Source organism: Alosa sapidissima, chromosome 17 (assembly GCF_018492685.1).
Source record: "Alosa sapidissima isolate fAloSap1 chromosome 17, fAloSap1.pri, whole genome shotgun sequence".
NCBI classification, from domain to species: Eukaryota; Metazoa; Chordata; class Actinopteri; order Clupeiformes; family Clupeidae; genus Alosa; species Alosa sapidissima.
Window position 1 is genome coordinate 11,190,200 of NC_055973.1, and position 17,952 is coordinate 11,208,151.

The 17,952-nt window shown below is 40.7% G+C and overlaps 1 protein-coding gene and 1 long non-coding RNA gene across 3 annotated transcripts in view; one reads left to right on the top strand and one right to left on the bottom strand.

Moving 5' to 3' along the window:
• Nucleotides 1-1,935: 1,935 nt before the first annotated feature.
• LOC121688888 (phthioceranic/hydroxyphthioceranic acid synthase-like) overlaps nt 1,936-17,952 on the bottom strand; it is a 42,730-nt gene continuing 26,713 nt past the window's right edge. For both annotated transcript variants that reach the window (XM_042068812.1, XM_042068810.1), the window contains exons 6-7: nt 8,000-8,181; nt 1,936-7,826 (exon numbers count right to left, since the gene is read on the bottom strand). In XM_042068812.1, the coding sequence (XP_041924746.1) occupies nt 2,307-7,826; nt 8,000-8,181 (5,702 nt within the window). In that variant the 3' untranslated portion in view covers nt 1,936-2,306. The remainder of the gene's footprint in view (nt 7,827-7,999; nt 8,182-17,952) is intronic.
• Nucleotides 3,314-9,082, top strand: LOC121688892. The gene is made up of 3 exons (XR_006024720.1): nt 3,314-3,402; nt 8,011-8,091; nt 8,560-9,082. It is a non-coding gene; the product is annotated as an uncharacterized LOC121688892 (long non-coding RNA).

Sequence of the window (17,952 nt, forward strand, 5' to 3'; positions counted from 1 at the left end):
CCTCTCACACCCTGCACGCACTTAAAACAAATAAACAGGCGTCTCAGTCTCACGCATGTATAGGCAAAACTGTATCAGACCGGTGTAACGTTGGTAAATCTTCTATTGCACAGAATGATTTTTGTAGCACGTGCAACAAATGACAGTCGAAAGATACAATTACAGTGCTGCTATCAATTTGCTTGGTATAACCGCATTTATAGTTTTCTACAAATGCAATCAATCAAATTGGCCTCCATCACTCAACCAACGCTAACGGTAACATTACCTAGGTCCTTATTGATATTATAAGATTAACGTACCTGCAGTAAAAACCAAGCATGTCCGATAAACATCCTCAGATTTATTTCGGCTTCAAGAAGAAATGGGAATTACATTTCATGTGAACATCGTCCTATCCTTATTAGACGTTCTCTCCGGTAAACTACAGTCCTTGTAGGAAGCGTCCATTGTTTTTCCAACCCACTTTTAACTTCCAACAAAATTACGTCTCACTGCAACGATGCGCCATCTAGTGGACAAACGACTACTTATCGCCATGCAGCCATGATGATGATGATGAATATTTGGCTTTCTTTTAATCCTACTGAATTTGTAATTATGTATCGGCCGTTCTAATACCGATAGTATGTGGGTGCCAGGTCAATCATACACATAAAATTTGGTGCAGTTCTGAACATCTTAACTGAAGATAGGTGCGATTAAAGCAGAATAATATTGCATTTTCATTTTTTACCGGGGGGGGGGGGGGGGGTGATTATTATTATAAATGAGTGATTATGGGCCAGGTTGATGTGGGCCCTTGAGACCAACATACCATAAAAGATTCTTCATCCTCAGTGCCACAGTTCAGGTAGTTATTTAGGGAAAAACTGCTTTTTTTGCGGTTCGGGGTGCCTAGCACGGGGGGGCAGACTTCCGTAAAAGTCTAGTGGGGCTACATACCCACCAAATTTCATGTGCACCGGTGTTTCGGTGTCCCGGGTATCGTTGACCAAAAATTCAGAGATGACTGGGAAAAATAAAAAATAAAAACTTTGACAATCATTATATGACCGCTTCGCTAGCTTCACTAGCGGCGGTCATAAATATTCAGTCAGTCAGTAACATTGGCCACACAGTATGCAAAGATATTCAAAAGTTTATTGTAAACATTATAAAATCTGCATACAAATAAAGTAATTTAGCTAAATGTTTTTATGTACCATTTACACACATATTGCAACTACATAATTACACACTACAAGCATATTGTCAAGTTATAATAATTACACATTTCACATGTAAAATATATTATACAAATGTTGACCAAAAATCTCAACAGATGAATCCTTTCCTTAACGGTCTAGATTGCTGGCACTCTAGGACAAAGCTTCTGAAAACAGCTTGGCATTCAATGAGTTAAAGGACCAGTATGTAGGAAATAATGGAAAATAAATTGTAACCATTCCAAAAATTATCACCATATGTCGTCAGAGAATAAGGAAACACAATGAATTGAAGTAATGGCTTATTTGACAATATTACTATAGCCCGTAAAACCCCGTAAAACCTGTGAAAAAAAAAAGTGTTACGGGGCGGAATCTCTTGGAATTTTCGTTTATGTTGAATGATTAATTCTAGAATAGCATATTAATAATGGGCTGGCGCATCCTCCTATTTGGGGTGCCAAATTAGCAAAGGTCAACTGTCAACAGCTGTCAATTGTAGTCATGAACGCCTACGAGAGGCAGGCAAATTTGCAAAATTAAAACAAGAAACAAATTAAGTGGACATCGGAGGTGCTTCTTGAGACGGCGACGTCTTCGTCAAACGAAGAATAAGTCTGACACAGAGCTGGCCATATTAGCTATCTTCAGCTAACTTCAGCTAAATAGACGTTGGTTAGAGAGGTATTTTTTGTTTTCACTGTTTCTGTAATGCGTAGCTGGGTCATGGTTGGAGAAACGTTAAAGCTGGCAACCCAGAAGAGGCTTGCGTCTGGTAGTCTTGAGAACGTTCACCAGTGTTTTGATTTTGGCCTACAGAACGTTCGGTAACAATCCTACAAATCACTCCTTTAACCAATTTTACTACACTTATGCTGCCAATATTGATATCATGGGTGTCACTTCACTTATGTCAGTGATATACAGTATTTGATACCCCATCCCCATTCACTCTTTGAAGGGAGGGAGGGTCTGCAAATAAATGATGTGTCCCAAAAGCATTGCAAATATTTCAATTGTTACTGATCGCCTTAACTTGCCACTGCATATTTCCTAAATGGTGTATCAAATAGGATAATCATTTTGATAAAGAAGACTTTAAGCTTTGTCAGCAAGCTGGTTCAGAATTGTCACCAAAGTGCCCATTGTGCTGTTTGGGTCCAAGAATTTGACCAGTGGAATGGTCACACCTCTACCCTTGGAGAATAGATTCTGAAGAGTCATGGCCAGCATAGAATCAATGCCTAGAGCTGAGAGGAGTGTGTCCTCAGATATCTCCTCAGGTTTAACATCAAGTGTCTCGGACAAAACAGTCCTGACATATTCACTTGGGGACTGATGGGCATGCTCAAAAACTGGGTCTGGTCCCTTACTGTTCCTAAGTTTCTCCTTCACCAGTGGGGCTAAACGCAACCCTAGAGATGCATTTTGTGAATAAAAATGACTTCCAATATTTTTGAAATTAAACTTACAAATAAGCTGCTGTGGTTTGTTCAGTAACAGGCAATCCTGAAGGCTTTGCTGTATTTCATTCAACTCCAGGAGCATAATTCCTCTTGTCTCTAAGATTTTCTGCAGATGATCTTTATTTAGCAACAGTCCAAGGTTTAGGGCACCCCAGTTGATGGACTGTGCAGCAAGCCCAAGACGCCTTCGGTAATGACAGAATTTGTCCAGGAATGAGTTGGCTGCAGCATAGTTAGACTGAGAAGGACTCCCAATGAAAGAAGCAACTGAGGAATAGCAAACAAAATAGTCTAGGTTGCAGTGTTTGGTGGCATGGTGCAAATTTAATACTCCGTTCATTTTTGGCTTCATGACTTTTTCATAAAGAGACCTGTTGAGATATTCAAGGATGCCGTCATGAAGTACAACAGCACTGTGAAAGACCCCTTTAATAGGTCTGAAAGGAAAATTCTGTCTAATGATACCCATAATCTCTTCTACTTCTTCTGTTACAGAGACATCACACTGCAAAGCTTCAATAGAAGCCCCACACTGCTGCTTCACAGCATCAATCTCCTGTTGCATCTCAGAGCTGGGGCTCCTCCTGGAGAGAATGACAATGTACCCTCCGCCTCTCTCAGCAATGAACTTCACTGTTTCAAACCCCAGCCCAGTGAGACCACCAGTTACAATGTACACATAGTTTTTGTTGAAGAGCCTGTACTCTTTTGGTAGCAGTGGAATCTCGGTAAGTTTACACTTGTCATCACCCTCTTTATTCAGCTTCACCACAGATATGGTCCTGGTGCTGAAATAGGATTCACCTTCTTGTGCATGTCGATTGCCATTACTGTCAGGGGTCACACTTTCAAAGCAAATGCTTGAGAGATTCAATAAATGTCTGTCAATGTGTAAAGCCTTAAGCCAATTCTCAATGTGACTACAATGTTCTGTGAGTTGTCCCTTCACCAGAATTTGAGGCAAGTGAAGTATGTGGATGTAAATGCTGTCATAACCAGCTCTAAGAATACGCTCAGAGAGAAAAACTAAAGCCTGGCTGTCACAAAGAATCACAACGTGCCTCACACCAGGAGCTCTGAAAGCACTCTGCAACAATGATTTATCAAATGGAGGTAACAAAACACAGGCATCAAATTTCATCTCAGCACCACAACCATTGATTTCTGTAACTATTGTGCAATTCCATCCTGATTTGTTACCAGTCTGGACAAGGACTTTACTCAAGCTTGAATCTGTAACAGTTGAGAGAATGCCAAGCCTCCCCTCCCCCTCATTTTTAGGTAATGTACAATGTAATATGTTCCATGCAATTGCAAAATAGGACATACATGGAATATCCTTCAAAAATGACACCTCATTGGTTGAGTAGCACAGTTTTTCCGAGAAAACAACCTTGGAGGTAGCTGCCACAGGACAACAGGATGTGATGATGTCACCCACTTTAAGTCTGGTCACGCCATGGCCCACTGCTGTGATAGTGCCACTAAAGTCAAGAGCTAGAAGTGTGTGGTCTTGCTTAGTATATTTATTCCAGTACACTGTCTCACCAAATTTGAGGGCAGATGTGCTCACTGGAAAGTAATCTGCGGAATGCACACAGATTTTGTTGAGCTGGACCTCCACATGTCCCTCTGGAATCTCATTGACCTCATCATCAGTAAGACTGGCTTTCAAATGCATAATTTTATAAGGGTCAGCAGTCTTTAAACAGAAATTCTGTGATTCCAGACGTTGCACCCTTCCCTCTTGATGGTCCATACTAATTGCAGGGTGTGTGTGGACTATATTTGGTGCATAAACCAGACCATCTTTTATACACAGCTCTGGATATTTGCTGCAGGGATATGATCTTAAGACCCGAGCCAGAGCTTTGATATTCTCAGATGAGACTGAGCTGATGTCAATTAGCTGAAACAAGAGATCTGGTACCTCAGCAGCACATGCTCTCGTCATTCCTGAGAGCACAAATCCAAGACTGACGTGATCGATTGTGCTGTCTGCACATCCATGAGTCACTGTCCTAATGGATTTCATGGTATTCATTGCTTTCAGGTCTACAATGATTTTACGAAAAATCTCACAGCAGGTAACTCCACTCTCCACCACTGCATCCACTGAGTACGTGGTAATATTTGTGACATCCCACATAAACAAAATGTCCTCAAAGTCATCCATATTATCTGAGAGACTCAACTTCTGCATCAGTGCCTGCAACCCATTGTTCAGCACTTCCGTGCCATAAACAAATGGCACATATACAAATTTACAGCTCAAATGGGACTGCAGGGAATGGGCAATTCCCAAATCATCCGCAAACACCAAGGTCATTTTTGCCTCAACTGATTTTGGTTCCTCAACAATTTCAGTAAAGTTATTGTGGTAAAAATATTGCTCAACAATGTCAGAGGGGCTTCCAAGATATTTGACCACCACTTGCTTGATCTCAACTAAGACCTTACCTTGTTTGTCTGTGAACCAACCGCATATTTCAAAATGGTTAACTCCAAGCTCTGTTGCCCGAATATAAATTACCATTTCATCTTGCAGAGGTTCAAAAATGGTCAGACTGCCAATGCTTCCTGGAAATCCAGGTCTTGCTATATATCTAGGACCAACTGCAACAGGTAGAAGTTGCATAAAATAGTCTAAAACTACTGGGTGAATGCAGTAGTCATGCAACTGAGAGTGGAGCTGTTCAGGGATAGTTACAACTGTGACGACTTCTCTCAATTCCTCTCCATAGTGGCTGTATCCTTCATTTCGGAAAACAGAGCTATGCTGGTACCCACCAAGACGGAGTTTCCTATATCCTTCATCAGAGCTCTGCACAAGTGTACATCTTTCATAGATGTGTTCTAGAGATATGTAGGGCTCTCCAGCCACCCTGCCTTTTCTGCATGATATATCTCCAGTTGCAAAGGTTGCTGTGTCAGAATAAACTTTAAACTTGGTGCCATCTTCACATGGTTCAAGTTTTACTTTCATCTCTGATGGGTTCTTGTTGACCAAATAGGGGCTCTGAAACCTGATACTGAGCTCCAGAGTATTCAACGGTACCCTGGGTTTTGCACTTGCCATGAAAGATGATAAGCCGAGGTCAACATAAAATGAACCAGGGATAATGGCCAACCCATTATGTTTATGGTCTTGTAGATAAGACACTGAGTCTGAAGACAGATCACAGCAAAAGTCTGCACCATGTTTTGCTGTCTTGATGAGAACTGGATGATTACTTGTACTGCCACTTGCTTTGGCCTCCAAAGTAATAGGTTTTTTAACCACATCAAAGTGATACCTTGGCAGATTTGTTGGTGGGGTCTCACATCCTCTGTAAAATGTGTTCCAGTCTACATCAAACCCTCTCTCAAACAAGTTTCCTACTGCCTGTAGCATTGTCTCATGATCTCGGACTGGTTGGACAGAAGACAACACTGTGACATCAGTACCCAGCGTCTCGATGATGTTCCTCTGCAAAGCTCGCTTGGGTCCTATCTCCACAAAGACCACATTCTTCTTGCCTTTAGCTGCTGCCCTCACCGCTGATTCAAATAATACAGGCTCACGTATGTTCCGAGCCCAGTATTTACCAGTGCAAAAATCACCATCTGAAACAGCAGCACCTGAAACAGTTGAGTACAACTCTGTCTTTCTATCTCTTTGTTGTAGAAGATGTATGGTGTCTTCCACCTCTGAAAGTATTTGGTTCATATGATGACTGTGATATGCAGTAGAAACATCCAAGGCACGAAGAAAAAGGGCATCACTACCTTCCAAACTGCCCAGGGTCTGTTGTAGTTTGTCTATAGCATCTCCATTGCCTGACAGTGTACAAGACTGCGGGCTATTGAAAGCAGCCAAACAAACCCTCCCTGAGTATGGAGGTAAGAGTTTTAAGACCTCTGAGACACCCATATTCCCAACAACCAGCATCTTCCCGCTAGTGACCTTGTTCTGCAGTGCACTACGGTAATGGATGACCTTGACAGCATCCTCAAGAGACAACAAACCAGAACAATGAGCTGCTGCAACCTCTCCTACAGAATGCCCAAGAACAGCATCTGGTTTTACACCCCAGTGTTGGAAAAGACAGAAAATGGCAACCTGAATTGCAAAGAGGAGTGGCTGAACCATGTCTGGTCTTGAGAAATCATTGCCTTCATCAGTATCATTTTCCAGCTTGTCGACAATGGTAATATCTCTGTAGCTTTGTAAAAGAGTCTCTATTTCTTTTACTTTTTGTCTAAAAATAGGCTCTTGCTTGATAAGCTGTTTGCACATGCCTCTGTAGGTAACACCATTACCACAGAACACAAACACCAAAGTGGCATCTAGCTTGGATGGCTTCATATGTTTGGTCAGAACAGACAGGAACTGCTCTTTCAGATTTGCCAATGATGATGCAAGAAAAGCTTTCCTATATTTGTGTTTTGAATGACTTCTCCTGCATGCCGATGTATATGCAAGATTTTGAAAGCTCTCAGTACTTTCCTTTTCGATCTCATCAATCATATCCGCGATCATCATTGTAAGTGAAATTTCAGAAGCTGCAGAGAGCACAAAATACTGCTGACTCTGAAATGTCCTATCTTCATCTACTGCAACTTGTGAGTTTTTGTACTGCTTGATAACTGTATGGGCATTTGTGCCACCAAAACCAAAGTTATTTATTCCTGCCACCCTTCCAGCTGGGTAAGAGCTTGGCCAGTTCTCTACCTTAGTGGGTATTCTGACATTGAGAGCATTTGCATCTATACTAGCACTGTCATCTGAGTAGAAAACTGAGGGCACAATTGTCTCATGTTTCATCATTAGTAGAACCTTTATCAGTCCTGCTACACCTGCAGCTGATTCAGTGTGTCCAATGTTACCTTTAACAGAACCTATAATGAGAGTCTCTGACCCTGGTGGTCTGGCTTTGGCAATGACCTTTGAGATGCTACCTGCCTCTATGGGGTCACCTACTGGTGTTCCAGTCCCATGAGCCTCTATGTACTGGACACTGGTCAGGTCACTCTCTGTAGAGTAGATTTTACTCAGAAGCTCCTTCTGCTGAATCATGGATGGCTTGGTCATCGGAGAAGCAGTGTGACCATCCTGATTGACTGCAGTTTTGCTGATAATACCCCAGATATGATCAGAGTCCTGAAGGGCCTGTATTAAAAAGAAGTTGTAAACCAGTTATGGGTTGTAAAGTATACAGTATATTTATCATGTTAGGTAGGTTTGGTACAGGATATAGATGTTTCCATTTACATCACATTTCTATCAAGTTGACACACACACACACACGCATGCGTGCGCACACAAAATGGTTATAAGTGTACCTTTTTGAAAGGCTTCAGAAGAACAATTCCACAACCTTCCCCCCTGCCATAGCCATCTGCTCTGCTGGAAAAAGGCTTGCTAGTGCCATCAGGTGAGATCATCTTGGCTTTGCTGAGAGACAAAAAAACTCTTGGTTCTATGATACAGCTTACTCCTCCACACACAGCCATATCACAATCACCTGTGGAATAAAAAAAGTGGGTGTTATAATAAAACACATATTTGTATAGGACTGCTTTTACATTATGTAAAAGGGTAAACATCTACTGGTATAACAAAAATACATTGAGAGCTTGGAATATATTAAAGGAAAGGTTAATTTTGTGATATCATTTATTATCTTGGTGTAAACATGATAGCCCAGAAATAATGAATTGAGAAATACAGGGCATGAAATGTCTTATGCAAAAAATGATAAAGTTTAAAAAGATTACACAAAAGTCAATACAAAACTAGGTACTGGGTATCATGATACATGGACATGTTAAACTTTATTTTGCTGAAAGCAGTATTGTTCTTCTAAAGTTTTCTTATTCCCGTCTCCCTAATTTTTGGCCAGCTCCTGCGCCTAGGCCCTTTGAGACAGACAGGAACACCGTTCCAACCCGTGTAAGTTGCTCGCGGAGATGACATCACGGATCCACATCGGTCGTCCGCCATATTGGATTGAACAGAAAGCGAAATAAAATTTTCACAGGTCACAAATTTGGTCCAAACTTCACAAAACTTGGCGTACATGATCCTTGGACCAAGCCTCACAAAAGTTACTAGAAGGATTTTTGATTTTCGGAAGTGTTTGCCGAAATCAACGGCGTAGCCGCGAAACAGGAAGTTAGGTATTATCTCAAGAACGCTGTCACGTATTGAAACAAAACGTTGTACATTAACTCGAGGCTCCAATGTGAGGATGCACAAGATAAAAAAAGAAAAACATTTCAAAATGTCATATCATTTGGCAACACCCCCCCCCCCCAGCTATTTGGTATCCTCATCATCTTCACCTTTGCTGCTGTAATTCTGTCACAATGCCACAGAGTCTGTCTACACTCATCAACAGGGCCGGAGTGGGGCCACTTTTCAGCCCGGGAGTTTCAGGCCCAAGACCGGCCCACTTTTTTAGTGGTGGTGGAAATTGGATAAATAAGGCAACATTTCAGCTCTTAATATCCTATAGTTTTTATTATAGGCTAATATTCCACTATTCCACAAGGATAGGTTGATAAGTTAACAAAAACAGGAAGGAAAAAATAAAGTATTTGAAATGTATCCCACAATTCCACTAAGAGGCATATTGAACTACTGTATTGTTTACATGTTTTTTTCTGCATGGGTCAGCTATCATGTTGTTGTTTGGTGATTTGCTCCTTTACTACACCCACTTCTGAGCAAACAAGCCATATAGGTTGATCATGTAGCATACTGCTGTCATGGCCTACTGTTCTTTCTTCCATAAAATAACTTTAATTCATATGGTTAACTCTATTATCCTTTCTACTTGTCCCTATAGTCATAGTTAATTTCGGGCTCATCATTTTCAGCGGGGGACTGGCTGATCTGCTGCTCAGGCTACTTTTGTTTTTAGGCCTATAGGCTACTGCATACACAGATCAAGCTTGAGTTTTGTTATCAATATTTGCATAATATTTGCAAAGTCTATGAATAGCCATATTGGATGATACCAAAATGCTAATATTTTAATTAATTTAATATGTTACTTGCGAATTGGTTGACAACGCTATAACGTCCAGTAGGTTATTAGCCCAATTACGCCGTTATAATCATGGCTATCTCTTTACCAGTTGCCACTTATGTCTGTCCTCTTCAAAAAAAATTGGAAGCATGGCACATTTGGCAGCATTTCCCTCCAATACTTTTCGTCTTTTTTACCTGGCCTTTTCAGTCCCTCATGGCATCGTTCTACCATCCATCCTCCCTGACGCTTATCACTACAGTAGGGCCGGCCCGGCTGGTATCTGAGAAAACTTTTTAGGAAAGACGGGCTACAGTATATGGACCCAACCAATTAACTCTTCTTGGGAGGGGAGAACAACCCATGCAGAGGCTGCGGTGTTAGGCATAGAATGCGAACGTGTGTAGCCAACTTTAAGAGAAGATAGATTAACGTGACAAATGCCAATATTTTTCCCTCGACCGGCCCAAAAGTGGAGCGGCCCACCGGGAATTCTCCCAATTACCCACTCCGGCCCTGCTCATCAATTGCTCTGCCATGGGTGTTTATGGACTTACAAACTGAAGTTGCAAGGAGAACATAGCTGACACAGTTATTTTCCCATTCATGGTGTAAATTTTAATTATTGTCAAATGTCATGATGGGAGAGAAATGTAATGTTAAAAAAAGTATGCAAATTCATATGTTTACGGGAAATTATGTATTGTGTTGTTTTGTTGTAATGCAAGGCATTCTGGACCATGTAATAGACAAGCAGTGGTAGGCAGCATTTAACTTGATTTCCATACTAATATGAATAGGTGTTTCTGTAAACCTAGGGACAATAAACAACCATCTCTGTTACAAGAACGAGCTAGTATCGCTCACTGAAGAGGGAACTAACGATAAAATGGTTGTTTTCCTCAAAGCATAGTATTTTCCGCCTGGAGTTCACAGGGTTGCCAACTCTCACGCATCTGGCGTGACACTCACGCTTTCAGCGCCAATCTCACGCTCTCACACACACTCAAGCCAAATCCATTCTTTTTTTTTGCAATCCGTTCATTTTTGTTGATGACTAATCTAGACCACAGCATTGTTTCTAAATGACAGGATACGAGTTTAAGGCATACATATGTCTAGACCAACAGCAGGTAGGTCTAATATCCGCCTACAACGTTCTCAGCGCAGTTTTCTCTGATTGTTGATTCGCTGACTTATGCTGCGATAAACGGTTCGCGAAAAAATTAACTTTCAAGAAATAATCATATTAGGCTACTATAGCTCTGCGCTCATTTCAATTCATATAGGAGGAATATTTCACAAACGTTTCGTTCCACACATGACAAACCGTAAACCAGAATAAACAGCAGACCTTACCGAACACAAAGGTGTAATGCAATCCCCTGTACAATAAGCCGTTCCAGAGTAATCCGGTTTTGAAATGGTAGCAAATTTCTATATGGTCTCCAATTTTGGGCTTTAAGTGTCTTAAAACTGAGCTGTGCTTAAATACCTACATATGTGTAAATATTAAAATCAGAGGATATACAGCTCATGGCTAAGAGTTTGTCGATGTAGCCATAATGATTTGTTTTCACAAAATGCTAAGCATGCATGTATTTAAGTGTCTTAAAAAAATGTGTTTATATTGGTCAATGCATAATTTCATAACAGGCCAAATAGAAAATAAATGTTAAAATATAGCCTAGACATAATATTAAAATCAGATGATGTAGGATAGTATAGAGTTAGATAAAGTTGGATGGCTCCAGAACTCACACCAGTGGATTGGGTCTTAAAGGAGCCACACCACTTTTATGACACTATAGCTGTTCTGTTGACCTTTAGATTTGTTGCTACTGGGCATGAAGGGCAGGCCAATGAGTTCTGTCCAACATTGATGGTAGGTTTAGAAAAAAAGTCAGCATATTTTAATCATATTGCAATAATACCAATAACCGTGGTCATTTTGGTCATGATTTTTCATCAAATTTTCATCTCTAGTGGCTGGTAGACTTTGGAATCCACCAGCCACAATGGTAGGTGGAAAAATATTTTAGGCTATTTCCATCCCTGATACATATGTACACTCATACACACATTCATACGTCTCAATCTGTCCATTTCTTTCCACAAAACTAGCCAGAAGTCATCATTTAAGGGGTTATTTTTCATTTTTTTCTACTGAGCTACTACCTTTTTCAGGTGGGCAGGGGGGCCCTTTTCATGTCTGTGCCCAGGGGCCCAGTGGCTCATAATCCTTCCATGCCACAGGGTTAAAACACTGGTCTTGTTTTCAAGTGCAATGAATAATTTAATTGTACATTTTGAAGAAACTTTTCCATTCTATTAGGTTTTTTTTTAAATAAAAAAACATAAATCAGGGATTATACTGTACATAGCAGTCCAGCACATTTTCTCCACAAAAAGAAATCACGCTGAAAGGCCTATATGATTGTAACTGTCTCACTAAATTGCATTATCCACACTCAATTCTCACTGGTATCTGCTAGACAACAAGTACCAAAACATGATTAGTTCATAGATTTCACATGTAAAATTCATTTTATACAACCCCACCTCCATCTTGCCTGTTCATAATTCTGAGAAATTCTTGATTGTTTGTGTTATGTTTATGTTATGTGTGTGTGTGAGTGTGTGTGTGTGCGTGCTTGTGTGTGTGCCTGCGTATGTGCCTGTGCATGCAAGCGTACATATGTCTACTGTGTGAGTATGTGTCATACGTATGATTACTGTGAATGTATGTGTGTGTGTGTGTGTGTGTATCTGTTTGTGCACACGTGTGCACATGAAATGGGTTAACATGACCCCTGGAGGCAAACATACGGAAAAAATGGTCATCCTAGGCCCTACAGTTCTCAAGATATTCACAGAGAACTGTGTCTGCCCTACCCTCCTTTCGGGGGGTCCAGTCCAGCGGGGGGGCTACAGATCAAAACGAAAAACGATGGTTCCATGCTATCCATGTGGGGGTACATGCCCACCAAGTTTTGTTTACCCCGGTCTTTCAGTGTCCCGGGAATCCTTGTTGGTGTACGTCACTAAATGTACACATAAATTATTTTATTGTAAGGCCCCCCATGAACGAAAGTACAGAAAACTTGGCATGCATTCGGAGGGTGTCATAATGATCCTACACTTTTCATTTCGTGCAGTTTTGACCTTGTCAGCTAGAGATATTGTGATGAAAACACCTAATTTTTTGCTTTTTAATTTTTAACTAGGTGGCGCTATACATGAAATAAGTGGTAATGGGATGGGTTGACATGCCCCCTTAAGACCAACATACATAAAAAAGGTGGACCTCCTAGGCCCTACGGTTCTCGAGATATTCACAGAAAACTGTCTCCGGCCACCTACAGGCCAGTTGGTGTATAGTAACATAAATTAATTTATTGTGTGGCCCCCCATGAACGGAATTCCACAAAACTTGGCTTGCATACAGATGGTGTCATAATGATCCTACACTTCCAATTTCGTGCAGTTTTGACTATGACTATGATACCTTCAATTACAACACCTCATGTTTACTTTTTTGTGTTTAACTAGGTGGCGCTATACATGAAATGAGTGGTTATGGAATGGGTTGACATGGCCCCTTGAGATCAACATACAAAAAAAAAATGGTCCTCCTAAACCCTACGGTTTTCGAGATATTCACAGAAAACTGTGTCTGCCCTACCCGCCTTTCGGGGGGTCCGGTCCAGTCCAGCGGGGGGGCTACAGATCAAAACTAAAATCGATGGTTCCATGCTATCCATGTGGGGTTACATTCCCACCAAGTTTCGTGTACCCCGGTCTTTCAGTGTCCCGAATCATTGACGGAAATTTGGGCATGCGAAAAATAAAAAAAAAAAAAATTAAAAAAAATCTGACTAAACCTATATGACCGCCGCTTCTCTGCGCGGCGGTCATAATTAGGTTTAGGGAAAAATGTAACGCACACGCACTATGGCTTCACAAAATCTCACTCCAGCCAAACGCCCAAAGTTGGCAACCCTGAGTTCACGACAGAACAAGCAGGAAATGTCACTTTAGCTGCTAACTGAAATATGCAGGAGAGTTCAGAGCAGCTAAACTGGTAGGGAAACTCCCACATACCGCTGTTAATACTGCTATTTCTGCATGTCTAAATTTAAAGATTAAATATGCTTTAGATTTGTTATCATATATATCGCGATTAGCATCATGTTACTAAGAAAAACAATTAAATGGGCTAACTTCCGTTAGCTAGCTATGGAGTATACGTTTAAGTTACTAGCCAACGTTAAATGGTCTCTGAAAATGCAGTTCAAACCTGAATACCCTGACTTATTTACATGTATTATAAAGTTTGTCATCATGTTATATTCCTTAGAGCAGTGGTTCTTAAACTTTTTGTCTGGCGACCCCACAAAAAAGTATGGCGAGGTCTGGCGACCCCCCTTTCCCCAAACCCATTCTAAGTCCTTATGCAAATACCCCCCTCAAACGTTAACAACTAAATCAAGCAAAAACTAGAAAGCAAAGTCATTTGTTTTATTTACTCCATATGAACAAGAACCGAGAAAACCAAACAATAACGATTAAACCTGTAGGCCTACATAATTACAAATTGATTTTGATTTGACAAATAAATTCATACTTGTCATAATTGTTCTACAATTTTCGATGACAAAGATTTCACCTCACACCTTGATGTTGATGCCTCTGAACGCTAGGTGGCAACGTTATATTACATTTTACATCTAAATACGGTGAAATCATTAGAATTATGGTATAGAAATGTGAGCCTTCACAAGTACCAGTGCTGCTGCTACCACCACGCGCATTACGCATTATGCATAGGGCACCAAGAGAGAGGGGGCACCAAGAGACAGAGGGGGAACCAACTTTTAGCCAGTAAATATCTTTACTGTGAACTGATTTTTAATCTTCTTAGATAATGTTTACAATGTCAATATGCACCAACAGCATGCTACATAAGAATGATACTTTCCGGGTTCTCTCTCAATCTCCATTAAGATCTAACTTGAACGTTATGCTACTCCATTTAATTGGGAACGCGTCTGAGCGCGCATGAGAGGGAGTGAGAGGGTGGCAGGTTCTGGCTGGCTTGTCATTGTTTATAATTGATAGCTACTTTTTAATAAGAAACTTTTAAAAGGAAATCACAAAGGCAACAAAGACGAGGCTGGAGGAGATTGCGGAGTTATCCGATTCCCTCTAGCTCGTTGGCAAACTATGGCCCGCCACACTTTAAACCAGCCCGCAAGGCATTTAATTAGTTTATCATAGGCTGCTTGCTCTTTTTTTCCTGTGATAGACGACGTTGTGGTTAGCTTTACTGCAAAAAAATGTTCACCCTCCCTAGAAAATGTTTACAATGTCAACATTAGAACAGCATGTTACATAAGGATGATACTTTTAGGGTTCTCTTGCAGCAGATCTAACTTGAACATTATGCTACTCCATTTAATTGTGAACGCGTCTGAATGTGCATGAGAGGGATAGGGAGAGTGGCAGGCTCTGGCTGGCTTGTCATTGTTGATAATTGATATCTACTTTTTAATATAAGAAACTTTTTAAAAGGAAATCATGAAGGCAACATAGACAAGGCTGGGGAAGACTGGTGACAAGATATGCTGATTGAAACACATTCCACTCAGATAGCGAGGTGGCTACCAGGCTCATATATCACTTCTAATTGCAAACAGAAAATGTCTAGCTAGCATCATGCGATTATATGCTTCTATTTCCAAAGGCTGTTTATACCAACTTGCTTATCATGCTTATTATTAAAGTGCAAGTTCAGTGTAAATTGACCCATAGCCTTGTTGTATAAGCTCACCACATGCAGCTTGTGGACATTCCTTTATTCTGAGATGCATCAATAGGCCATCAAAACAATTCCAAGCAGACATAAGGTGCTTATAGAGCAGGGGCCGTATTCACAAAGAATCTTAAGGCTAAAAGTAGCACCTAACTGAGGAATTTAGGAGAAACTCCTAAAAATAATGGGCGTGTCACTCGTAACTTTAGGACTCCTAATTTTTTTTAACTAAGAGTAATTCACGAAGCATTGTAGCCCTAAAAGTAGCACCTAAGTCTGGGACAGCTTAGAAAAAGTCAATAGGACTCCTAACCCACTAAGACCTATTCACAAACAATCCTAAGCCGCTTTTGTGGAATTTCACGTTGCAATGTTTTGAATGTGAATGCAGCTACAAGAGCTCCCAATCACGAGGGAATAATTGTGCATTGTAACTAAGTGATGCAATAACGCCACCAACAACAATCAAAACCATTCATTGTCAACATGTAAACTAAATGTAACGTTTCACTGTAAATCAAATTAAACTGTTTCTCCTCTTTGCAAACTTGTCATCATTCCCACGTTACAATCATCAGCCAATCAAGGTGGTCACTTCAATCAAGCTTGTGCATGAGTAATGACGTCAACCATGGCTACGGAGCTCTTATCTTAAAAGTTGTAATTTTTCCTTACTAAGAGTAGGTCTGAGCGGCTTTGTAAATAGGTTTTAAGAGAAAACTCCTAGCTAAAAACTTTTATTGCGATTTAGGAGTACTCCTAGCGGTAAGATAAAATGCTTTGTGAATACGGCCCCAGGTCCATTTAGATTATTTGTCAAATAAACCAGTAAAACAGTACAATAAAATCACACCCAATTTCTGTCATAGCAGAAATTACCAGAAGGATTTTTGATTTTCGAAAGCGTTTGTCCGTCACAGCCAAACTAAATTGCCGGCATAGCCAAACAGGAAGTAGGGTCATATCTCTAACCTGACTCTCGCCAGATGAATTTCGTTCCGCCTAGTTCCACTCACATCCATCTGGGATCGGTTCCGTTGAGAGTGATTTCGGCATCAGTTTGTATGGTAGAGCCAATCAGGACGTAGGGCGGGAGTTTCATAGATGTGACGTAGCGTAGAAGCGACTGTAAGACTGTTCTCAGCGTCACAGGTTGGCTTCGATGTGAGTGGTTGAAGTAGCACGTCAATAGATGACGGACAAGTGGCTTATCCAATCATATGCAAGCATTTTTTGATTAGGCCCAGCCTTCTGAAGCACCACTCCAATGGATTGATCCCAGATGGATGAGTGGAGCTAGGCAGAACGAAATTCATCTGGCGAGAGTCAGGTTATCATATCTCAGCAACGCTTTCACATATCAAAACCAAACTTGGTACATAGACTCGGGACCACATCCTGAGGACGCACAGTACATTTGGCGTCTTTTGACTACTAGGAGGCACTATAATCACAGGAGGTAGGCTCACATCCAGGGTAGGAATTTCACGGCGGCCACGACGGCCAATATTCTGGTTTGCGTCCAACTAATAGCGTAATTTATTAGCCTATGGCCTGTCAAAATAATCTTAGCATTCACAGCACAAATTAATTTAGTCTTTTATGCAGTGGAGAAAGTGACCGTGCACGGCAAGTATCACAGCTTTGTCTCGCTAGTTGCTGTGGTGAACGGTTCGCGAGTAAATAATATAATTAAATGAAATCATAAATTCTAGGTTCTGCTCCTATCTCCCTACCCTATTCATCTCTGTGGAATACTTCACGAACCCTTCGTTCAACACATGACAAACTATATATCAAAATAAACAGCAGACTTATGTCATTGTTCATCATTTTAGTGATCTTTCAGGTTACAAGATATATAGGAACAAATCTTGTTTTCTACCACTAAACTTTGACCCCGTCTCTGTGCCTCTTCCTAGTGCTGCACCCATTGTAACATCATTTAAATATTTAGGTATAGACATATATCCCTCATTGCATGATATTGCAAGTGATGGGAATTATTTTCATGACATTTTCTTGCCCCAGACTAGATGGAGGCTTAGCTCCATTTACATTGAAAGTGTACTCTCTCTTCCTTGCTTTGATCTATTCAATGCAGATGTAGGTGTGAAATGCTCCCCACTGAGCACCTTTTGCTTATACCATCTGTTCCACAAACTCCTTTGTTCTATCTTTGGGTAGACAAAGACCCTGGGTTAAAACTTAGCTGAATTATATGTTTGTGTTATTAACTGTAAATGTATTCATGTTTGGTATCATTTTTATAGTCTCAGTACAAGGAGTACAATGATTTAAGTGTAAGAATGTTAAGAACATCCTGTATAACATTTCTACCTGAGGAGCCTGCCTAATATGTTAATGGAAAATAGGTGTGTGTAGGTGTGTTTGGGTGTGGCTGACTGAACGGCGGGAAGAGAAAGCCAATCACAGGACGTTGTACC